The sequence below is a fragment of the Dendrobium catenatum genome, unplaced genomic scaffold (genome assembly GCF_001605985.2).
Source record: "Dendrobium catenatum unplaced genomic scaffold, ASM160598v2 original_scaffold_3373, whole genome shotgun sequence".
NCBI classification, from domain to species: Eukaryota; Viridiplantae; Streptophyta; class Magnoliopsida; order Asparagales; family Orchidaceae; genus Dendrobium; species Dendrobium catenatum.
The window spans coordinates 30501-56621 of record NW_021321834.1 but is presented as its reverse complement, the minus strand read 5'-3'; the positions used below and the strand labels follow the sequence as shown (position 1 = coordinate 56621).

The 26121-nt window shown below is 34.4% G+C and overlaps 1 protein-coding gene across 1 annotated transcript; it reads right to left on the bottom strand.

Annotated features, from left to right (window-relative positions):
• Nucleotides 1-4708: 4708 nt before the first annotated feature.
• Nucleotides 4709-25481, bottom strand: LOC110108533 (kinesin-like protein KIN-4A). The gene is made up of 25 exons (XM_020839211.2): nucleotides 24783-25481; nucleotides 23710-23856; nucleotides 23435-23584; nucleotides 22062-22315; nucleotides 21260-21447; nucleotides 21052-21176; nucleotides 18751-18787; nucleotides 18106-18197; nucleotides 17886-17999; nucleotides 17689-17802; nucleotides 17434-17524; nucleotides 17144-17259; nucleotides 16380-16478; nucleotides 16185-16289; nucleotides 15967-16083; nucleotides 15738-15818; nucleotides 8521-8592; nucleotides 8299-8392; nucleotides 8175-8206; nucleotides 7984-8081; nucleotides 7803-7895; nucleotides 7454-7675; nucleotides 6691-6853; nucleotides 5558-5713; nucleotides 4709-5449 (listed from the first exon to the last, which is right to left on the bottom strand). Exons 1-25 carry the CDS (start codon nucleotides 24903-24905, stop codon nucleotides 5204-5206), a joined length of 3129 nt encoding a protein of 1042 aa, XP_020694870.1. The 5' UTR covers nucleotides 24906-25481; the 3' UTR covers nucleotides 4709-5203.
• Between the last annotated feature and the right edge of the window lie 640 nt (nucleotides 25482-26121).

The window sequence follows — 26121 nt, the reverse complement described above, 5'->3', positions numbered from 1 at the left end:
TTTTTAGAATTTAATAATTAATCTTATAAAATTAAAAAAATCTTAATTGGACTTCAATCTAAATCTTAATTAAATTTTAACTAAAAATTACCCTTTTAATTAAATTAAAAAATTAAAAATTATTAAAAAATTCTAAATTTTCCCCCAAACACTTGGTAACATCTCTTTAGGTCATTTCTGACCTTTGGAAGTGATTCCAAATAGTTTGGATATGATTCGGATCAAAACCCCTAAAATGCCCATAATAAAACAATTTTTAATAATTCATTAATTGCTCAAATTTTGAAAAATTATAACTAATTCCAAGAAAATTTCAAATTGAGAAAAATAAAAGTAATTAAACTCTAGTAATATTAAAAATATTAGGTTTCTATAAACTAACTTAAATTAAAAAGTCAACTCTCCGATCAATCGTTGCTCATTAACTAGGGTCTGAAACTTCTAAAATTTATAACTTTTCCTAAAAAACTCCAAATCTAGCAAACTCAAATTCTAATTATGCCTTATAGAACGTTAAAAATGATAGAACGTTAAAACCTCACCTATTTCTAAAAATGACCTTTTGGACCCCCTTAGCTTAACGAGTAGGATGACCCTGGACCTTCAAAAATCCATTAATGCAAATTAAACTTTAAAGAACATTAATCTAAACATTTAAACTGACCAACCAGTTTAATTAACTAAAATAGATCCTAATACATTAATATTTAAACTTTAATCAAAATGCCCTTTTTGACTTTCAACCAACCCGAATATGAAACAATTTGAACTAACTACCTCACATAGGACCTATCCAAAGCAACACATCCTATTACACACACATGAAATTGTTTGCCATGGCACAACTTCTAGCTCTAGGTTAGGCTGGTGTTTTACTTTTATGCTTCTATGTTGTGGCGCTCCTGCATGTGGCACATATGTTGGTTGATTTTATTTACTGTGAGTGTTTATTTTATTACTGTACTGCACATTATATATGATGTAATTAATTATGCATTATACCTACCCCTAGGCTAGGGAAGATTTGTACTAATTTACTATTATACAGGTGGCCATGCTCATATAAGGTTTTGATTAACAAGGGCAAAAGTAATTAAGCTTTAAAACTAAAGCTGTTTTCTGTAGATGCTTTAGAAATTTCTAAGCCCTCCTTTAAATTAAAAAAGCATGGCCAAGTGTGTTTATTCTTCTGAGCAAATATAAAATGTTAGGGATATGGCATATTAACTTATTGGTATATTTTTTTATTTAACTATTTAGGATAACTATGCAGGAGAGTATAGATTTTCTTTTTCAAATGCAATGTAATTTGTAATTTGTAATTTGAATCGAGTTGTGAAAGTTTTCAAAAGTAGGGCATTTCAAATACTAGGTATCCAAAGAAAAAAAAGAAAGGCACTTCATAGAGAATTTCTTATTAATTTGGATACCCTTCTGAAGGATGAACCATAAGAATACCAAAGGAAGACGATCTAGAGGAAGATGATCTGAAGACCTGAAGATAAAGAATTAAAGACAAATTGCCTTACTTTTAAGACTTGCGTCATTCAGTGTTGTTAGAATCCAGGTTGTTGTCGGTGGGGCCTATCCACTATTACTTTTCTGCTGACTTTGGGTTGTACTTATATGGCACTTACCATGAACTTGACTTTTTTTACTCTGCTTGATTTTATTTGTATTGATTTTTTATATTAATTGTGCAGAAGAGCTTGCCAATTTTTTCTAGATTTCTTTTTTGCATGTGTGTAGCTTAATTTTGCTAGGCTCTCTAAGGATTAAAAATCTTTTATAATCATAACTAAAAATTTAATGTTTTAGGAATTAAAAAATATAGAAATCTAACGATCTAGTGAATAGTTTGAATCGTCCGGGGTCACAAGTATATTAATACATTCTCTCCCTCCTTTAAGATACTTTCCCAGCTACGGGTAGAGTTCAGATAATCCAACCTATTAGAATGAGGTGCTAGATTTGGGGAAGTCTAGTCTTTCTAAAAAAAAATATTTTTTAAGCCTTTTTAAAGTTCATGCATTTCTGATTTAAAGCCTTTCAAACAGCATGCATTGCATTAAAACTAATAAAAATAAATATTTAATTGCATTAACTCTAGGAGCATTCATCCTACATAAGTCCAAGGCCAATTAGAAAACTCTATAGATGTTGAGCTTACTTTTCAAAAACTAAGCCTCCCACCCATCTTTTATAAAGACTGTATAGCATGAATTTTATACGCTTAGGTGGTTAGATGGCTTTCTTTTTCAGGCAGGTTATAAGCCAAGATTGCATTAGCTAGGACACGGGTGTTAGTGTTATGTAGAACACTAAACCCATTTTAGATCTAGGGTTTAAGGCTACTACATTTGGTGTCTCGTAGTACACCTCATCAGTGGGTTAGCTCCATTTTCTTCAGAGGCTATAAATCTTGCCTATTCGTGTCACATGGATGGTGTCATGTCCATCTTTCTCTCATGTATGTTTTGAGTGCTCGACTTTTATTTTCTCTACTTTCTTCTTACTACCCTAGTCCCTCCGGGTGTTAGTGTGAGTCGTGTATACTGACTAATCCCACTTTGAACCCTTCTTAGGACTTCTTAGTATTCACTATATGCCTTTTCCAATTTGGAAAGAATAATGTAGGATCCTTAATTAAGAGTCTTCTCAAACCCTAGTTTGAGATTTAATTAACCACAGGGGCTTACGCCCGCGGTAAACCGAATTCTACCATCAAATAAAAGCCACTCGAGCTGATATATTGGGTGGGGGAAATCCATTATTCTGATTAGGTCGTGTATATTATTACCCATTGGGGTGCGCTAGCGAGAGCTGCTATCCTCAATGGCTAATCATATGTGAGATCTAATCTGCCCTTCTATTGGCCCACTTGCGAAGAGCACGAGGGCCTACAATCATCTCGTCCCTCAGGATGGTGCGGTCGTATACCCTCTACACTCTATCTCCCGCATAGAGGATCCCTTTCGAAGGTCCACAAACCTATCACACTTGTAACATATCCACCATTATTGCTTGTAGATGATTATTGAGTGTTGTACATCAACTATTTGACCTTTGCTTGCAAGCAAGCTTGTACCCATTCTTTAATATAATGGATGAAAGCATTTTTGGACAAAAATGTTCCATATGAATGAGGCGTATTTAATCACATACCATAAGGGTAATTGCAACAATCACAATCCCTCAATTTTTATTTTAAATTTTAAGTTATGTATTATGTTATTTATTACTTAGTGTGTATCAGTAATGACAAGTTGAATCACATTGTTTAACTCGATCCATTTAATGTGATTACTCAATTGATTAAATATTTTTATGACATTTTTTATTATTTTAAATAAATAAAATATTTTAATTAATTTCTGTAACAACTCATATAGTATGATCTGTATCATACAGTACGATGTACAAAAAAAATAAAATATTTAAAATTATTTCCACTCCCCTTGTATGTGTGTGCTCACTAGACTACCATATTCTATCAAATCTTGTATCATGAATCTTCATTGAATGGTGCATGATGTACCTGAAATGTTAGTACATACACAAACAAATATACATTATAAATACTGGGAAAAATAAAGAGGCAATCATTAATGTTTGTTATCATCAAAATCATAAACTCGGGAGCACAAGTTGCAACAACTCCCTCATCACCAGGATGGGTAATAACTATAGGGGTTTACGTCTATTGGATACGCAAACTCAAATCATGAAGTCCTTGCAAGTTTGTCCTGGAAAATTAATTCTTTTAAAACTCTCTCAAAAAAAAAAAAAAAAAAAAACAGAGAGGTCAAGAAATTCCTAAATCTCCTACGCATTTATTGAAATATCATTAGTACTACAGTTTTTCCAAACTTTATTTTCATTGAAGCCTATTTAACTTCAGTTTTACTAACATGATTCGCTTAAATGATAAAAAAAAAAAAGAGAAGAGACAATCCAACAATCCACAAAATCAATTAACTAAAATAGATAAAGTTTTATACAACATAATAAAGCTTATTATTTTAATTTGAATCAAACATTAGCATTTTGACTTTCTGATTTCATCCAATCAATGCACAACCCAACTATCAGCTAGAATTTCCATCTAGTTCAAAAGGGTAAAAAGGCACTGATATTAGCTTGAATGATTTTCCAACTGCTATGGAATTAAGTCTAATAATATCACACTTGTCCATCTTGGTTTTCTTTACCATAAAATTTTTACTTTCTTTCAGTTCTTTTAATTCAAACCGATTTTGGTGTTCTATAATTCTCCATCAAATGGAGTGAGACTACTAGAGGGTAGAATCATACAATGCCTTCAAAACCATTAACATTTAATAATTTATAAAACTAAAATTTAACTAATTAAAAAATGAAGAAAAAAAATATCTATTCATGTTTTATTATGAGTTTTAATATGTGAAAAAAAAAATTGACAAAAAATAAAAGAAAATGATGATTCCATTAACAGAAAACATTTCAATATTACTTAAAAATGTTTCACTTATAAATATAAAAATTGAGAATCCAAATATAAATTTAAAAATAATCAGAATTCAATCTCAGGATCTTAATTGTAATTTTTAATAAAAATAACATAAGGAAAGGTTCATTTTGTGGTGCTGCCTCTTTTTTCAGGGTTCACAAATAAAATAACTGAAAGCTATTCAATACATTCAGAAGGGGAAAAAAAGAGACTATGATCTGAACAACTTAATTAATACAAAAACACACACAAATCCATTATGTAATTAATACAAAGTAATAACAACACCTCAATACATTATGAACATGAAATTCTCCATCTATGAAAGACAAAATAAACATGATGAACTTTCCTCTTTTTTCTTCTACAAGGAATTTTTACCCCAAGCATGAAAGCATAATAGCAGGACATCATTCTGGTAGAGATCCCATAGTTATAGTTTTAAGTACAGAACACAGATCTTATAAACACTTTACAATGATCCTTTCGATGCATAAATCCAATATGACAACACCAAGCAAAGGAATGCAAATTCCATGAAAATCTGTGTATAAGGAAAAAATTTTCTCACTCTGCACCAACTGAAATATGAAGGTGCCACCATCATATGTACAAGAGATATCAGCATGTCGTGAGAGCTTGAAGAGCTTGATGCAGTTAGAGCTCTTTTATGTTTATAAATCTGCTATAAAACCCTATAAAAATAGTTAGGGTTCAGGTATTGATGATGGATGTGCATCGAAGAGATGATGTGTCTCGAACAGGTAGAATTCTGGGCTTTGTTCTAACGATTGTCTCATCACTATGCCTTATCAATTCAGACAACCTCCATGGCTTCTGCCACTTCCATTTGAACTGTATTAGCCACCTATGGTGGCTCCTTTTCCATCTCCATAGTTTTCCTACTTGGCTTGCTACAGCTATCTTCTTGCCTATGGATGCCTGCCCTAGAGGTACCATCTACAAACAATGATATCAAGGATGATGCCGTTGGAAAACTCTTAGCGCAAAATTGGCTGACATAACTGCAGGAAAAAAAGAACAATGACTAAAGGAGATAAGTTGAACCTTTAAGGGTTGGTTACTGAAGGTTGCAGTTTCTCTTCCTCGGCCATTGGCAATGCCAGGTGTGTATTTGAGCTGCTTCTGTGCTGGAGCAGGTATTGGAGAAGCTGGTGTGTTCGTTTCATCGGCTGAGTGTTTCAACGAACCATTTGAGTTGGACTGAAGAAAGGAATTCCACAGGTTACTTGGAGAAATGTTAAATAAGAGAAAAATAAGGTTCAAAATGGATGATTTTAAGAGCACCAGATACATTCTTACAAGGATTCTAGAGGAGTTATACTTGGTCAAGTATAAGATTAAGCAATATTTGTGTTCCTGAAGGGAATGAGAACAAGTTTCGCTTCAATTTTGGTTATATCTCAAATCATTGAAAAAGAACTTACCTTGACTGCTAGATATAGTTACTAGACCAAGTAATAGGAGGAAAGAATCCCCCAAAAAATTAAGTTGAGGGCAAATGGGAGATGATGGAGAAGAGAAGGCCAGATCAGACACAATGAAGTATATAACTGAATAAGCTGAATATTTAATCGGCCAGTTTAAGCTTTTACAGAAACATATTTTCAAGTGCTTTGAATACATGTTCCTTATCACATTCACAATTTGAAGCATGCCAGAAGCTACTCTCCAAGCAGTCAGTAATGAATAGCTACAATCTAAAACTTATATTCAGCAACTAGATTTATTCAAAAGAAATAAGCTACAATCCTGTGGCCAAAAGTTCTAATTAAAATTACAAAAAGTTCTATTTATTCAACTACGAATGAAAGCTTGAGATGCATTATTTGAGAAAATCAGAGAAGAAAAAAAAATGTTGGCTCAACTGCTATGTTTCATCTAAAGGCGTATTTTTTTCTTTTTTGCTCGACAGGCAAATGTTGAGACTAGCACAAAGCATACAGCTGCCTACACAAAGCTCATGTCCAAGCTTAATAGATATTACTTTCGATTTGAATTAAACTACATTACAATGGGAGGCCTGTCATACGTCATATATAAGGATTACAGCATGGAATAAACACTCAAAACATAAATCTTAATGTCAAATCATGGTAGCATTCAGCCATCTAAGTCAATAAATTGAACTTTATAGAACGTTTGATCTAATGACATTAATATTAAATGTATAATCTTACCAAAGGTGTGTTTGCCATTTCCAAGGAAACAGTTTGCTCTTTCAATTTTAGCTGTTTTTCCAGTTCCTTCCGCCGAGATTCACTCTGTCGGAGAATTCCAACAAGCTCATTCAGTTCCTCCTTCAGCTCCTTCATCTCTATTTCCTTGTCTCTCAGTTGGCATCTGGTCGGTTAAATTACTGCCATTAGCTTGCTTTTGGTCATTACAAACTACAAGCCATATTATTAAAAGTTTTCATAAACCATTTTGTAATCAGAGTTGAAAGAAAAGGAAGATCAGCTTTTGATGAGGATCATCAAGTATAATAGAAATGGGAATACTAGGAGTTCCAACTTGCATTTGTGGTTAACTTATAAGGCTAACTTATCTGTACTCACATAGAGCTAAACGGGACATTCTAATCAAGCTCAGCTGACTCACTATACTAAATACGCTGCTAATTGGAAACATTTAGTCATTAAGCAGCTAGAGAAATCATTTGATTCAAAATATGCCTTTCCATACAAATAATTATTTCACAAAAACAAATAAAACAAAGATGATACACCCATGACATCTAAAATACTACTATCTGGTTTATGATCGAATACAAGTCTTAATCAACAAAAATAAATAAATAATTATTTTCCTGAATGTATTTTATTTTTAGAAATAGTAATTCGAGTATGAATGAGGGAAATATGGGTAGCCCCACGGCGGTCTCTTCTGCTTTCAAATGGGAGATGGGAAATTCAAATAAGATAAAATATTTTGAGCCAATACCTTGCATCCGCAGCAACATTAAACATATATTGAAGCAAATTCTTAGCTTCTCCCATTGATCGCAACTGATTCCACCGGCCACGACTAGTAAATGCTCGCTCTCTTTCCTCAGCCTCTGAAAGCTGAGAAGCCATTGCTACTAGAGCATTTGATGACATGCTCACCATGTTCTCAAGTGATGCTAGCATTGCTAATCTTGCGTTTGGTGACATATTTGATACTCTGGTAGGAAATAAAATACAAGTGTCGGAAAAAAAATACCTTTCAGTTAGAAGTCACAACAAAAAAGAATTTCTCATTCAATTTCTAAAAGGTGAAATTGACAATTGAAGAATGAGATAATCTTTACCGAGAGTGTCCATTCTTTCCTTTTGGAGGACTAAGCTCCCCAGAAAATGCTTCTTGTTTGAACATAGTAATCTCTTCTGCAAGGGCAGCTCGTCTGAAGGAAAATAACTCAATCAGAAAGGATGCAAAGTGTTTCTCTTGAACCAGTTTGCAGAGAAATATTCTTGATTAATTTAACATACACTTGGCTTTGCTTCTCATACTCAATGCGAACTTCATGTACATTCACCATGACCTCAAGCTCATGATCTAACCATCGTTGAAAAGACTTCTCATTCATCTGTAGTAGCAGAAATATTTAGGATGTGTACACTGGTTCATAATTAATTTTTAAGTACTTAAAAGGTTGCAAATAGAAACCAACAGCGGTTACCTGACTGCCTGGTGAACTCCCATTTGACATAACTGGAACATAAAAATTATTTACAATAATAAACAGTTAATAGCAATACCTTCATAACTGTGGGAAATAGAAGGAATTAAGTTATTAAGCAAACCAGAATTATCTTTCGCTGATGATTTCCGAGCTTCTAGCAATTCTTTCAACTTTTTGGTGGCAATGGCAGCCTCTTCTGTCTTTCTCTGAAGAACCTGAAAAAGAAAGGTAAAAAAATTGATTATATTTTCAGGCACTTAATAGATCAGTGAAAAGATCAATTTACTTGCATGTAAAAAAAATATATCAAATGAATTTCTCAAATGGGACATTTTTTGTATACCATTTTCTGTCTCTGATTCATAGCTTGAAGTTTATGTCGTTCATACTCGTTCCTCCTACCTTCCTTCCTTAACTGATCGAGGAAATGCATTGAGATCAAAACAATGCTGAAGAAAGTAGTATTTTTATGAAAATTTAATGACAAAAGGAGCTAGACTGCAACATTTCACACTACAAAATGAAATAATACTAAATACAAATTGCAATATAACTACATATGGCCCAAGTGCAAAACTAATATTGAAAAAGAATTACTAAATAAGGCTTCTGCAAAGGGAGCAAATTAAATCAAGGACAAAAATTTGCAATTGCTAACCAGTTACTATGAAACAATCTAATTGTAGCTTCAGCCAGAGAAATAACAACCAGGTCATGCCATGCCCTCATAATAATAGCATAGAATCAATTAGTTAGAGAAAGATAAAGTTTATACTAAATAAGGCTTTCTACTGAGATTAGTCTGTTGATACCTCTAAAGGGCTGTTGGTGGAAATTAACCAAATGATATAAATTGGATTGCTGCTGATTTCTGTTTTGGATAGTTCAGGGAATTTCAGATTAACTTTTTATAGTTTCCGCTAAAGGCTGCTTCACTTGTTCCTTTTTCCCACCTATAAACCTGCTTCAAGCCTATATAGCCTTGCCTGTTGTTTCAGATTCCTCAAGGAACCAAAATTACATTTACGGCTATGGTAGCTGCTGGAAGGTCCGAGAATCCCAGATTTAAAGGATTGACACATGAACCGGTCATTACTGCATCTACTAATTAAAGAAATATAGTGTAGGTAAATGTCCATAAATAGATTACTTTATGATGAAATATAATTTTCTTTTAGTTTTTAATCTCGTGAAAGCAAGTTAATTGAGTGATTCCATCCAGCGTTCTGAGAAAAAGCTCTCCTTGTACTAGCATGAGGCCTTTTGTTTTCTCTGCTTAGGTAATTTCATCCCTTGTCTGTCTAAATTACATAATTTATTATTGACTAATTTGATGTTCTTGATTTTGATCAAAAAATGATATATCAAAAATTTGATGTTATAAAAATTAATCAATTTTCTCACTTATTTTATTTGTTTTCAAATTCTTACTTTAGACATTTACGATTATTTCATTATCAATTGGCTTAAAATCTGCTATCGCTATTTTCATTCAAAACAAAAGAAGTTGGTATAATTGGTAGCTTGAGATTATTGCATCATCTACTTTGTTTTGCATACAAGTATACTACACATCATATGAGCTGCATTAAAATATCTAATCCTGAGTCATCCTATTTTAATAACAGAACATTATAATATGGGTAGAGAGTTAAGCTTGAAGATCAAAGATCTTATGATGATTGAGTAGATTTTTCGCTTTTGATCTAGCCAAACAAGCTGAGCCACGGGCCAAATTTTTTGGTCAGTTTAATTTTGAGTTAGGCCTAGATCAAATGAAGTAAGAACAACATGATTTTCATAATAATGAGCCTTATCTGAACTACGTGGGATTAGCTTATCCCAACAATTTTAGGAAGATTTTATGAATCCTCATTCGTATTGATCTTTCTTGAGTGTTGCATGAGATGTATAAACTTATTTTGCAAAAATTATTCCTTACAACTTCTATCCATGAAAGTTCAATCTACTTTTTTTTTTCCCCCTAAATTTTTAACATCAATTTTATCCACCCTTTTTACTAGTACATCTTGAACCATTCATCTAACACCCAAACCAGCATCTATGGTTAGTCAAAGAAAATTCCATAGATTGGAAACAAATCATAGTGGGCTCCGAAAATTCAACCCTGGCCTCCGCCCATTGTGCTTTTTTCATCGTGGGTGGGGGGGGAGTTTTAACGGAATTAAGTTCCGGAGTAAATTTTGGAAGGCCGATGAATTTGTAGATAAGACACTACCCAGAGATTTCGCCCTCATTTTGCGAGGACTTTATGATCTGAGTTCTGGTTTCCTATAGGCGCAAGCCCCTATAGTTAATTACCCTTCCCGATCACGAGAGAGAATTTTCAATTAAGGCTAGTCGTCACATACGTAGAAACATGTGTTATATGGCATATAGTAACAGCATGGGCTTTGGATATCTGAAAAGTTGAAGAGTAGATATTTAAAATTGGAAATTTCATCATTTTGCACTTAAAGCGGATGGTGGGGGAATGGAAGATGGACCTGATCAAGATCCCATGGTTTTGTCGTCCCGGGCCATCGTGGTCCCTGGTCTACTTAGTCAGAGGAGGTAGTCGACCCAACCTGACAAAAGGATCCTTGTCGACAGTCATGGGTTACTTCATCGAAAGGTACCTTGTAGACTTGGGGTAAATATTTGTCTAAGGGGATAAATTTGAATGCACCTTAGCTAACAGAGGGCTTTGTGTCCTATCGATCATATCCTATTGATTAATATATAAAGAATTTGATGCTACTAAATAATGTATTGGCTCTGGCCATAACTGATATCTATGGTGCCATTTGGCGGCAAGACCACTCGGTTTAGAGGGCCCCAGGTCATAACCGTTTATCCTGTGGCGTCATTTGGCGGCAAAATCGCTGGTCAGAGGATACATACCATATCTTTATTGGCATGAGATTATTTGAGAATGGATCCTAGTGATATTTTCGACTAGGCATTTGGCTCTATATGAGCTGAAGTAAATTTTAATTTGTCCACCCCGGCAAATTGTTGCGAAGGATGGATGAGTTTTACTTTAAGTGGCTTGACGGTTGAATTTAAATTTTAAATATTTGAATTTGGAATTTTGGGATTTTGGATTTTGGACTTTCAGGTATTTAAGATAGCATTTTGAAATATTTAGAATTAACACCTCTGATTGAGATCTGCATTTAACATGGCCATCATCGGGGCAAGAGGCCAATTTCATTTTAAAATAGTTGCATTTTGTAGATGAACCTTGTCGACTTTGTCGAGCTGTCGAGAAAGGATCGGATTTCGTAAGCTTTATGTGTTTGTTTGTGAATTTTCTTGATTGAAAGCCTTGAAGGCCTAATATGAATGTATAAAATAAATATGTTGGTCGACCTCACGACCGAATATTTATTTAATGGTTCGAGCCAAGTCCACTCCTATCTATCTGCATAGAAGGATCGAATTTGAACTTGGGTTTATTTATTAACCCGCGCAGCATCCCTAAATGTCACATTTGTTACAAAAACACGCTCGTCGAGGCCCATGCGGGTTTATGATTACACTTACCCTTTGTGTACCTATGTATACAAACTACGGTGCATGTGTAGGTGCATTTTCAGGGATATTTGACGGTGCTCAGTTGTACGGGCAACTACCATTTGAATGCAGTATGCTATTTAAAAGCTTGTAAATGCCTTCTATTTGCTTGTACGAGTATTGCAGATCCGGTGGCATTATTATCTGGATATTATGAGGCACCTCATCATCTTGATGTTGACTCCCCTTTTCTTGTTCACCAAGAGGTCCTTCTTGGAATTCATGATCGATGCCTCGAAAATAACGCTTTTCAAGCTCTACAGTGTATCGGACTTCTACAGGATGTAACATCCATAACCAAATAATTGTCATTCAAAATAAAATAGAGGTATCTGGGCGTACTTGTTATTTCCAGTATTCATGGATGCCAAAACTATTTTGGAACACCAGGAAGTTTAGTTTGAATTTGTTCAAACGTCTCTTTTATTTTGCCAGGAGGTGTCCTTCTCTATTCATCGAGTTATCTTCATATCCGACATACTTGCAATTCTCAATCACCGTCGTTGTAGGTGATATCTATACTTGTGTCCACAAGGGTTCGTTGTACTTACGATATACCCACTGTTGTTATCTACAAGTGGCTCGTGTTTATTTATAGGGACCAATTGTATTCACTACAACCTCTTGGAAGTATTCATAGAAAAGCCATTATTCCTGCATCATATCCACCTTTTACCAATCTTAGGTGGTTTGATGTACTTGTTTGCAAGGACGGATCTTTCAATATCGATTTCCAGCATTATCATATCAATCTACAAGCAAATTATTGTTTGTATTGAGGTTTTCAATAATGCATATAGGGGACACCTATGCATTCTGCAACTATTTGTTGTTCTTGCATGTATGATGCATCTGATCTCATTTAGATTGTTGTAAGAGTTCACTACTTCTATCATTGTATAAACCAACATCATTCATTGTATGCTTATGTATTTGAGTATTGATGATTGGTGGATGTTCAGATGCTATGAATTGACTATTGTTCATTGCTTATATGCATCGAGATCATGTTCGCCACGAGTTCCCTGCTTATAATTTAGTTTGAGTCATGTTCCCTGTTGTTCGTACAAGTCCTATGCATATTTGGTTCAAATTCTATGTATTTATATTCAAGTACGGGTCCTATATATTATTGCTCAAGTGAAGTCTTCTTATTGTTCAAGCTTTAAGCACTTCAGTAAAAATGTCGGCAACATCCCGACATATCCCCCGTTTGGGGGAAATGTAGGGGAGTTGGGCCTTCCCGTCACGCTACTCGAGCATATATGATAGGTGTCCTTAAACACCGCGGCCATACATCTTTTCATCCCACCATGCTACAAGAGCGTGTATGGGGCCTTCAACAGTACCCGTACGAGAACACTAGTGGCTTCCCCCACCATGCCACAAGAGCGTGTATAGGGCTTACCCACCTCGCCGTATGCGTCACACTGGGCTCCCTTCTACCGTGCTACAAAAGCGCATATATGTGGTTCTCCAGTCCGCCGTAGACGCCGAGAATGTGATTTTAGAACATTATACCTTGTGAAGTAGTCTCGGTGGCACTAATGCCGAGATCGAGGACTGTCCCCACCATGCTACAAGAGCGTATATAGGGCTTACCCGCCTCATCGCACCTGTTGCACTGGATTCCCCCTCACCGTGCTACAAGAGCGCGTATAGGAGGTCCATCAGCGCATCAAGCGCGTCGCGGATAAGATTTGGAACATTATACCTGCGTAAGAGTGATCGGCAACTGTCGGCGGTGTCGGCTTGTGCATCGAGGCCAGGGAGGAGTAGACATTTTTCTTTTTAAAACTTTAGTTAATTATTATTAATTATGATCAATAGTAATTAATTATAATTAAAAATAATTAATTGCAATTAATTTTAACTAATTACAATTAATTATAATTAATTAATTAATTAATTAAAATTAATAATAAATTATAATCAATTTTAATTAACTATAACTAATTATGAGGATAAAGGCTTGATATTGTTGTTGTTGTTGTAATTATACTCAAAACAAAATTAGTTATAATTAATATTAATTATAATTAATTAATAATTAATAATAATTAACTAAAATTAATAAAAATTTAGAGGATTAATGTTGGATTAGAACAGGATTTATGCAAAAATCCTTCTAGAGGGGATTTGGTTGCACTGTAAATCTCACGGCGAGAGAAATCCTCTGCTTCTCTCTTTAATACTCAGCGAGATTACAGGATTTAGCCGAAGAAGCATGCATAAGGTAGAAAGTTACCCTCACGGTTAGCGAGCTCCTGCTCTGACACCCGATCAAAATGTTGCGACTTCCGACCAGACAAGAAGGGAAAGTCGTCAAGGGGCGTAATCGAACGGCCACAAAGGAGGTTGGGGAGCACACGAAAGGGAGAAAATCGCACAACAACGATGGGCGGAAGACTGCGAGAGAGCTTCGTCGTTGGTTCTGATCAAAAGGTTGTAACTTCCGATCCAACCAGAAGGTAAAATCGTAGAAGGGAGCGTAATCGAACGGCCACGAAGGGGGCGGAGAAGCGATCGGAAGGGAGAAAGTTACCCTCACTGCGAGCGAGCTCCATTTGCTGCTTCCGATCAATATGTCGTAACTTCTGATCCCGTCGGAAAGGAAAGTCGTTGAGGAAGCGGAATCGTACAATGACGAACGAGCGAAGGAATGCGCCAAAACAAGCGGCGTCCAGAGAGGCGATCGTGTTATTTAACAACGAGATGAGGCGTCGTCTCGTAGCAGAGCGTCGTGGGAGAAATGTCGCCGAACGTGTGAGGGATGGAGACGACATGCGAGGTTCAACGGACAGGTACTTGCTCTGAAAAAAAAAAATTTTTTGTATGGCGTACAGGTCAACAATCATATAAAATTGTAATGGCATGTAAAGAGGATCCCTTCCACAATAAAGTATTTTAGGGCTAATTTCTTCTAAAGAACTGAGATTAAGGCTTAATTTGGGACGACTTTCTTTGTTAAAGTAGATTTTTAGTAAATAAAATAATTTTTTTGTACTAAGAAGTTACTTTAAGAAGCAGTAAAAAAGTTGTCCCAAACGAAACCTAAATTTAATATTCTGACGATAGTTAGTGATCATTTCTAAAGTATCCCTACTAGCATAAAAATCTATTATGCATCAATGGAACAAAATAAAATTAAGTGGTGCAACTAAGTCCATTTTGTTACTACCATGACAGATAATTTATCCATTTGGGTGACTATTACAATGTTTAAGCTACACTAACATGATTTTAGCATCAGAAAGCATTAATTACAAAGGAAAAAAAATGTACATTCGGTTATAGAGATACAAAATATTAGCAATAATATTTCGTCAAAAAGCAACTTAGTAAATTTGTTTATTATACCTATGTGATGTATGTACTAGTACATACGAATGTTTCAAAAAATTTAGGTTTTCTTATTGTTTTATAAAGGAAAATGTGGAAAAATTAACCTTCAAAAGTATAATGCATGTATTTTAAGTATTATACTCATGTTATTGAGAAATACTCCTTTAATATATCTCATTTTGACATGAAAAAAATGAATTATAATTAAAATAAGCTTAATAAATTGAATTTTTATTTAATAATTCAGATTTTTCATTCTAAATTCCAAAACAAAATTCACATAATACATGAACGTATCAATGCATGTTTAAAACTTCCCCTGCTTGTCTTTTTCTAAGGCACGTTTTAACAAGATTTGGTTGCACAGCAATGTGTTCCACAGGGATAACAGCAGCTATGCTCCAAAATTTCAAAAAAAATTCAGAACATTTACCAAAAATTTCTTTGTAACACTGCCCAAAGATGTTTTCAAAAACAGAAACAAAAAGAGACAAATAACATTCATCTGTTTGTAGCAGGCAAATCTATAAAATTAGAGTTTATTATTTCAATGCTATTATTGATTAAAATCATATAATTAAAATCTATTATCCATGGTATCAGTTGAATTTCTGTATTTTCTAACTCGGGTGATACCTGCAGGAGTTCCTTTTCTCGAGAAGCCTTCCACTGCCGAAATTGTTCAGCCTCTTGCTTTATTCTATGTTGCAATTGCACCTGTAATTTTTTAAACAATTAGTACTGGCAGAATACAGAAGTTCGATGGAATGAAAAAAAGTGTGAAATATTCAAGTAAAATTTATACAAAAAGATTGATGATGCTGATTGAAATGATGCAAATGCAAAAAATGATGCGAAGCACAACCTTTTGAGCCTTAATTGATTGAATTTCTTCTTGCAGTTTTTTTGCTGCTTCTTCACTTCTTTGCTTTTGTTTTACAAGCTGGACCTGATTCTCTTGTGTTTTCTTAAGATCCATTATCTGAAAGAAAAACAGGTTAAAAAAAAAAAAACAAATTGCAGCCACTAGACGTTAGAAGATATCATCATAAACAAAAACACCCAAATCTCTATTTATTTTACCTGAGCTTCAAGTGACTTCAACTTCTGCGAGTGTATATCTGGAAACTTGTGTAAATGTCCATCAGCGAGGCTTTCAACTTCAGCCAATAGCCGATCCCTTTCTAGCTGAAATATTTTAATAAGTGTGAGCTTAGTTTCAAAAATAGAAGAGATTACATAGATTCCAAGACCAAATAAGACCATATTTCAATAAACCTGAACAGATCTTTTTTCATCCTCAAGTTCCATAAGCTTCTTTCCAAAATGCTGTTTGAGAGCAATTGTTTCAAAACCTCCAAACATTTTCATCTCAGACTGCAAACATAGATGCAAATGTTAGATACCGCATGTAATTAATTTTGAATCATGTAACTCGTCAACTAATTGAACATGATAATGACGCACAAGACTGGAGTTACTCTAGTGAATAAGCCAAAAGAGTGTAAGAATTTATGACAAAATGAAATATAAAAATGGAAATATGCTTAATTTTTCTTAATTAAAAGATAGTATGGGTAACATACATGATCAAACTCAGAAGGTCATACAAATTTAAACAAATAATCAGTTTATGAAGTGAAAGAGCTTTTTCAAACTCATTCTGCGAAACCAAAGAGACTATAGTATCCTCCATAGGTAGGCCATTGTATAACTTCCTTTTGGATATAGCTAAAGATTCGTTAGATTAAAAATTAAGATTTTGGAGAGAAATATTAGTTTTAAAGTAATAGTTTTTTTTTTCTTTTTCCAAAAAAAAAAAAAAAAGCCATCACTAGAAACTAACAGCAATCGTAACTAGTGATCTCCTATGATTTCCTACATCCAAAAAAATACATGCGAAGTAGGTTGGAATGCATTTCTTTTCATCATGCACTAAACCAAAGTCATTAAATGATTTGGTGCTCGAGTTACCACAACACACACAAACAAGAACAGACAAAGCAAAAATGCTCAAAGTGCCTTCAGAATTGTAGAATTACCTCTTTCTGCTCCAGACGTTTATTTAGCTCATTCAATTCCCTGCCCATTGTATCCTGCAACATCGTATGTTCCCATTCTTTGGCCGCCTCTTCATCAACCTCCTTATAGTTATCACCTGCGGATTAGAATTAATCATGGCTGAGTATTTCTAAGGTAAACATTTAAGTTTTAGAACAAAATAATGAAAGCATAGAGGCATGAATAACTTCACCAGGTCACCAGCTGCTTACAGAAAAAATAAATTACAATAAAGTCTACAGAAATTATATTAAAGGTTAAAGAAACATGCCTCTCAGGCTTTCAGCCATTTGGTAGTCAAATGACTCTGTACTCAGGCTTCTCTTCAGCCCTTCCATTTTGCCCAAATCGGTTCTATATTTCTGAAATAATGGAAAAAAGCAACCTCCATTACTTTTGTTTCATATGATAGGGTGCAATTCTGATAAACCAAGATAATTTCTTGAAACAATAAAATATTTATTAAATTTTGGTTTGAAAAGATAAGAAAATACAGAAGGAAATTAAAGAAAATCCAATAACATACTTGGCTCTCAGCTGTAAAGTTCTCTGGTAGAGAGAACCTGCTGCGATACTCATCAAGTTCCCGACCAAGATCTTCATTTGTTGTTTCAAGCCAAGAAATTCTCTCCTTGAGAGCCTAATAGAATGAAATTATTAGTATTATATAGCCAAATAATATCACAAGAAAAAAAAAAATAAAGCAGAAAGCTCTATAATAACCTGAACTTGATCAGTAGATGCCCCTCCACCACGAGCACATAGCAGTTCCGCTTGCAAGTACTCCAGCTGTTGCCGCATCCTCTGCATCTCATTTGACATTAAATTCCTATTAACCTGGAAGCAAAAAAGGTAAATTAATAAAAGTTCTGCCTTGCTAAAGAGAATAATAACTCCACTCTGCACAAGAAAACATCAAAGTTAACAAATATATAAAACTTACGATGGGCTTGTTTTGAATGTTTCGAGCACGGTTAGCATATTTAAGGGTGTTAAGAGTTTCCTCTGCATTGATATCTGCTGGACTGATGCAAGCTGATAGAAGAGAGAGTTCAGCACTATGAGAGTAACAACGATTGCACCTTTTACCCTATTTCAAAAGTATTTAGGTTGTGTGCAAGTGATTGTTTTATAATATGTAGATGATCTTTATCTTCTATAAAACTTTCGTTCAATTTCTATAGGCACCAGTTGGAAGAATGAAAGAATATGAAAAAAAAAAAAAAAGACCTGGAAGTCCTTGGTTTTGCTTTAAGAAGTCATGTCTGTTTGGTTGATAATAGATTGCGTGTATATATAGCATTACATGTAATATAATATATTATTGCTAAATATGTTCTAGTTAGGCGTCTATGATTTTGGCTGTAGATAAGCCCTTCTTATAGGGCTACTTTCCAACCAAACAAGGCATTAAAATATAGTGAAACCATCTTTATAATCCGCATTGGGTACAAAATATCATGATCTTATGCCTCCCCACACAAAATATTTGGATGCAGGAAAAGGTGTTTAATCTGAAGGTACAACAATATGCAATATCTATTTCAGAATTAGTCACTGATTCAGGGTCAGATAAGGGATTAGTTACCTATCATAACAGTCCTGCTGTTTCCACCAAGTGAATCCTGTCATGTTTAAATTACCAAAAAAAAATAAAAAAATTAGAGGGCATTCAACCAAAAAACCAAACTTGAAATTACATTTTTGTTCAGAATTAAGCCATTCTCTACAAAGAGCTCAGTTATAAAAAGTATCAATCATGCATTAAAATCGAGCATTCTATCCTCCACCAAAGTTAACGCATAAGTGCATGTGTATTTGGTTAATTGAATACTTCTGGTCATATGGCTGCCAATCATTGTTGCACCAAATTGCCGCAACATTAAACGGTTATTTTTAAAATCTAAAGGTGGAGGAAATCTACTTATACCAGCAACATCTGTGCATGAATTAAAAGAAGCCAAACTTACGAATTATCATACTAGTTCTAATGAATGTTTAATATAAAATTACATTAGTTGATAGAGCTATTTTTGAGAAAACAACCACCAGTCTTACCAGCCTATGAAACTAATTTACAACATGGCAATTCAATGGAAAGATTTTCATTGTTCTAAAAACTTCATGTTAGGTGCTCCACATCAAACATAGATTTTAAGCTCATTAAAGCATATTTTATTCATAACTGAATCCAATAATTGGATAAATGAACTAGAAATAGAAAAAGAACTATTGTACTATTTTTTTATTTGCCCGATAAAGTTCAGAAAGGATAGAAAATTTCAATACGAGAACTGTAGTCATAGCCCTATACACCATTATTTAGACAAGCATTCCTCAAGAGATGAATGATAAAAAAAATCTTTCGTTTCTCCATCATCTAGCTAATCCTCTGTATCATAATTGAACTGTTCAATAACAAAGCTAGAACACTTCTTCAAAAAATAATTCAACTTGCATCAGGAATTGTCACTGAATGAGCCAACAAATGATGCATCGATGTCCATTCCCGGCACTCTTGCAGATCTTAAAAAGCATCGAATGCATGGCATATTTTACCATTTTTATTTCACAGCAGCAGTTTAATTCAATGAAAAAACTGTGAAATTTTCAAATGCACTTTGTCCTTAATTCATGTTGATAAGCAACTTCTTTTTATTTCATAAACATAAGAAAATGATTGTAATATTGAAAAAAAAAATTATGCTTTGTACCTTTGCTCAAATTTATCATAGTTCAAATTTTCATAGGAACCACTTATTTGGGTAGTGTTAAAAAGGTTTCAGGGGCTCTAGTTAAGAATACTAAGAAATTATAAGATTTCAACTATTTCAAACACTTCTGGGCAATAAAGACTACTTTAAGGCCAGCAATTTTCTATAAATTTTGACTTAACAATTTGAAATTATAGGCAAAAGCTCATCACCAGCATTATCATCATCATTTATACCAAGTACTTAGGTTGGCCTTCTATAAATCCTCAATTTCTTATTTTACGGTCATTCTTACCGCACGAGACTTTAAGCCTATTATTTGCAATTGTTTTGAACAACATCAACCATTTAGCCTTAAATATACCTATTTTTTATGGCAATTTCACACTAATTTCATTTAATTGTCTAATGGGCATATTTATATCCTTCAAAATACATGTGCAAACCATATAAATCTATTTTGTACTACCTTATCTTCATTAAATATTATTCCAACAGTTCCTTCGATATAATCCTTCCTCCATTTATCATTCTTTATTTTGTCATGAATCCATCACAATTCTCATTTTTCACAATGCTCAACTTAGCTGTCCGTGACTTTTTCAGCACCCAATACTTTTTCTCTCATTGCACGGTACGCATAGATCACTCGCCAATTTCAAACACCAAACCTTAACTCTAAAATTTGTATTTCAATCCATATCTCAATTCTTTTATATAATTAACACATGATATTTTAACATAGCACACCTAAGCATCAGTTTGTTTCCTAAAGTATTGACTGATAAAAGTTGATATTGCATCCAAGAAAGTTACATATCATATACTCAAATTCAGTTCTAATAACTCTCAGCCATTTATCTTCTAAAATTTTTCTACATTATCTAATTTTCATTTATTTCAGCAAACATATCACCAACTAGAATTTGTCAACTATAAAAAAACATACACCAAAGTTTAAGTGAAGAGCAACATCGTCAAAAATATCTTAGAACTGTAAAACGAAACTCCATAATGGAGCCCAAACTAAAACTTCAGTTAGTTTTAAAACCTTACTTTGTGCTTAAAATAAATAGCATGTAAACAATGGACTACTTGGCTGCTTATATCATCATTTGAAAGGTTTAGGCTAGATAATTTGACACAGAAACATGCATGAAGATAGAGAGTAATACCTGCAAAAGCCTAGTAAGTTTGCTGTCCCGGTAAGGAACATGAGCACCATCTTTCCTCTTTTTCTCATCTCCAAGAGCACTTATTACATTGCCTAGGGCAAGAAGCCCTCTGTTAATATGAACACCTTAAAAAGAAAATACAAGGAATCAATATTATGAACTTTCCGAACCACTTTTTCTGTCAATAAATATTAGAAATACCAGTTACCTTCCTTAAATCGCAGACCATCTGAACCTGTTCGCTTGGCCCGTTCCGATCCAGCAAGATCAACAAGATGAAGCTTTGCAAATAGACAATCCTCAGTCATATCCTCAACTGGCATACCATCAACAGAGAACATTTGATTTTGTTTATGCATCTGCTCCAATGTGATTGTGAAGATGGCATGGGAACGACTATTACAGATGGAAAGCAAGAAACATCAAGAACATTAAGAGAAATGATACGAAATTCAAGCTGAGCAGTTCGGCTTAGTAATCTACTAAAGTAGTGATGTAACTGATCGAGTAAATAATTGTAAACCGGTTAAAATTAGAGGCGAAATTTGCATAGGAGTGAAATGCAAGTATTTTCTATTTAAATGCGTTTACTTCGGGGAATTAGCCTGTTCAAATTTCTTTTGCAATTGGAAATACTAGCAGTGTCAAGAAATTCAACTTTAAACTTGGTAGAGTAATATTTCAGGTACTGGCAAATCCTGAAATAAATTAGAGAGTTACATGGAAAGCTAGTTTAAAAAGAAACTTCAAGCAATAAAGAGAGAAAAGATGTGGATTATCGCATAGGGAGAACTATATAACAAAGCAAAGCGAAGTACAAACGAGAATGGTAGATTACTATTCATAAAAAGGGCAAGGTCAATTATTACATAGCAAAAGAAAAATAGGGATTGAAAGGGGAGACCTGTTAGCTGAGAAATATGATAGACAACAACAATGTATTTGGACGTTAAATCCCGTGGTCATAAGAAAATTCAAAAGTAAAAAAGGGGTAAGATACATGTAGTTACCTTGATTGGTTATTCATGTTCGTACTTCCAGTTGCACGATTAAAAGAGCCCTGTTCAAGACAGGCAACCATTTCTTTTTTGGTTCGAACATCAACTTCAGTAGACCCAGCAAGTGTTATGACTCCATTTGAACCCTCTCGGATTTGTATCGGGGGTTTCCCGGGTATGGCAATCTTAGCTACATGAACATTTCCAGGCTCAACTTTTCCAGCAGATCCAGGATCCAACAAATCCTTCACTTCTTCTTTCAAAACCTTTACATCAGAAGATTTCAAGTTTGTCCCATAACATGGTAAGTTATTATTGAATTAACCATTAAAATTAGTCTAAAATCAGTCGATAAGGAAACAGGATTGAGATGAATATGAAATTCTGTAACTGAAGTGAGCATTAGTTGCAAAATATTTTATAGATGGCTATGGCATTTTAATAATCAACTCCGTTTATGAATTACAATGTCCTTCTAATATTATTAAGCCATGTAGGAATCATATTAGTTCATTGACATAAAAAATACTGCTAGCAGCTAAGTAGAAAAAAAGAGACATTTTTGTTTTGGTTTTTTCAAAAAACGGAATGCAAAATAACAATTATACAAAATACATTTTCCAAGAAGATTTATCCTTCAACATACTAAAAAAATACCAAATTTTCAATAATCAAAAGATTAAACATATATTTGCCTCAACCATATTGGTGCATTTTAATTTCCTATCACCAAGAGAAAGAACCATTTTTAAGAAGTATGATATCAATACATTAGCAAAATGTTACATAATGATGAAGTGTGGTTCTGCAACAGTATGATCCGTAAAAAAAATAAAGATTCAGCAGGAAAATCGCCTCAGAGGTTATGTTAGCATGACTCAAGCAATTAAAGTCATATCTATCCCCACTAGTAAAGTTAGCAAAATCACTCTACCTAACTCATTCTGAGAACTAAACTTCCATGTTTGGGTCAAAATTAAAATACTTATAGCAAATTCAGGGACTATATGACCTAAAAAATGGCAAAATTATATCATAATATTATGAGCCCGGTGACAGTTCTGGACAAGTTACCATAAGTACGCCTTACCATCTTTAATATGGAAGCATCTTAGTCCTCAAGAAATTGACAAAATGATAAACTTTTGACCTGAAGTAATAGTAGCATAAATGTTTTTTCTATTCTTAACAAATAGTCCAAATATAACTTCATGCTCAAAGAAGTAAAATGTTATGGAAAAGGGAAATAATATTATAATATAGCAATTAATGTTAACATGTGCACCTGAACACAAGAAACGAGTCCTGCTGCAAACCTATCATGCCTCAGGAAGAAGAAAAACAAAGAATAAACAGTAAAACAAAAGAAAAAAGGTCACGCTCACCTCAATGAATGAGACTCGCAACTGTAATTCAGCGTGATGCTTGAGGTTCTCAACCTTGTGAAATAATGCATTCATAACTTGGGGAATTATGCCAGTTTGACATCCATCTTTGCCTCCAGTTCCCATGGTGTATGTTTTCCCAGAACCAGTCTGTATGCACTTAAAAATTTCAGATTTTTTCCCTTTTTCAAGGCTTCAGTTAAATATATGTGTACAATGCTTTTTGAAGAATTTTTAAGAGAATTATGATGGACATGAGATGAAGAGAACTTAACCTGACCATAAGCGAGGACTGTACCATTGTATCCTTGGAATAGGCCGTCAACGAGTGGTGCAGCAAGTTCTTCGAACATGGCAGCAGGTGGAGAACCAGTACTACCATATACGTGATCAAAAGTAAAAGAATGAGAGCCAATTTGTACCTGTACAGAAAAGAAAGCAATATAGACTATCAAGAATGACTAATTTAGAAGAAAATTGAATGTCTATATTTGATTATAGATTGTTGGCAAAAAACGGTAGTTTTAAACACCAACAAAAAAAATTACCCAAAAAAAACTTTAAGACATCATAATTTTCTTGCAAGAGGGAAGATGAAGATCAAGGTTGAATTGCAGGAATCACATTTTTCTAGATCAGTATCTAAGAGGTTATTAGCAAGCATGCAATAACTGGAAGAAGAAATTCTATTATAAACAAAGCTTAATACTTTTTGGAGCAGATGAAGAAAGTTTATACAAGCAGCGTGAACCAAATATTGAGAAAATATAGTATAATCGTCTGTTTGACAATCTTTGAACAGGAAAATTATTGACAGAACAAAAACCTTCAGATATCACATCAAAGAAGTAGAAATCAGAAACAGCCATCTCAGGACCATGTAGATTTCGTTAAATGTTGAGAAGGGAGGATATTTAGTTGGGAAGGCCAAGAAAACTGCCTTTGAAAAACTTGGAGAGAATTGACAATGCCATATTCTTATGTGAATTGCAGGAGTGATTTGAAGGGGGGAAAAATTCAAGAAAAGCAAAATATTTATTTTTTATTTTAACATCCACTAAGAAGTAGGAAACAAAATTTTGAAAACAAAGAACCACCAATTCGACCCTTAACGAGCAATCAGAGCTAATAAACCGAAAACGAATTCCCAGCATAATCCCGACATTCCATAAATCCCGAAAGATGCTAAGAACAGTAACCAACCACCCCCCATTTTTTTATGTGAACTCGAGTTCTAGGAGAGATCAAATCCACAGGGCATCAAGCAATCAACTTGCCCTCGTCAGATCTCCAATTAATCAGCAAAGCGAAGGCAATGAAATCCAAAAGAAAAGCCAAAATCGCGCACCTGCGGCTGGCCGGGGACGACTGTAACACAATCCTTGCATCCCTGAATTCTCTCATCGCCGATGAGCGGCCGGATGTGGACCGCCACCTTAACACAGCAATCCTCCCCGTTCTCGATCGTCATTTTGTCAACAAATCACCAAACTCCACCGGCGCATAACCATCAAATCTCACAACAAAACCAAGAAGAAGAATTCCAAGAAGATGGAGATCAGACAAGAAGGGTGAGAAGAAAGTGCGTAGTGGTTGGGATGTCTCAATGGGAATAAGGAGAGGCGGAAGAAGTGGAGTTAACTGAAGCGAAAGCAACGGCCAGTGCTACAGGAATGCAACAACCGCCATCATTTTCCTTGGGCTTCACTGCTATGCAGCAGTTGAAGGTCGAGGCGAAGTTCAGTATGAAAGAAGAGAGAGATAGAGAGAGAGAGAGGAGTGGAAGGAGATGGGATGGAGAAGCAGCAAACTTGACAGCCACTCTTTCCAAAAATGCCCTCGTCCTCTACCTCCGGTGGTTTTAACCACTAAAAAAGTTCCGGAGCACCGGTGTTTGCAGAGTGAAGAAGCTATGTGTGGTGGGGGCATGGTAGTAGTTAGTAGCAGTAGAGATAGAATGGGGTGTTGAAAGAGAGTACAAATGACGCTTGCCCGGTTGCCCCTCCTCCAACGACCACTCTCTCTCTCTCTCTCTCTCTCTCTCTCTAAAAGCTCAATTTTTTACTGAATTACAGAATGCTACTGTTACCAATGATTCTTGCCGCATCTCCAAAACCCAATTTTTTTGTTCATTTTCTTCTACCTCAAGTAGATCTTCCAGCATGAAGGGCCACGGCAACGGAAAAAAATAGGGTAAGAGACAAACTCATGTAGAGCGTTGTTCTATGGCCACATCTGACATTAATTAAATGTTTAAAAAATATTAATAATTTTATTTTTATAATATTTTCATGATATGAGACTATGAGTCTCAGTATTATATTTTATACATTTATTAAAATAGCTTTAAACATTTTACTTTATTACGAAAATTGTTATAAATATTTTCTTTTTATTTTTATTTCTCAAAGTTGAGAGTTACAGTATCACATATATTTACAAAAATGTAATTTAAAAATTTGTAAATTTACAAAAAAAAAAAATTAATTGTATGTACTTACGGGCAAAGTTTAATCAACCCAATTGGCATCCATATTAGGGTATTCAAATGGTCAATGAGTTGGGGTTGGGTCCAACCCAAAATTGCCCCGAACCGATTCGATCAACTCGAACTTGACCCGCTAGCAATCTAAATGACCCAAGCCGACCTAATAACCCATTTTGATTAAAAAAATTATATATATTTT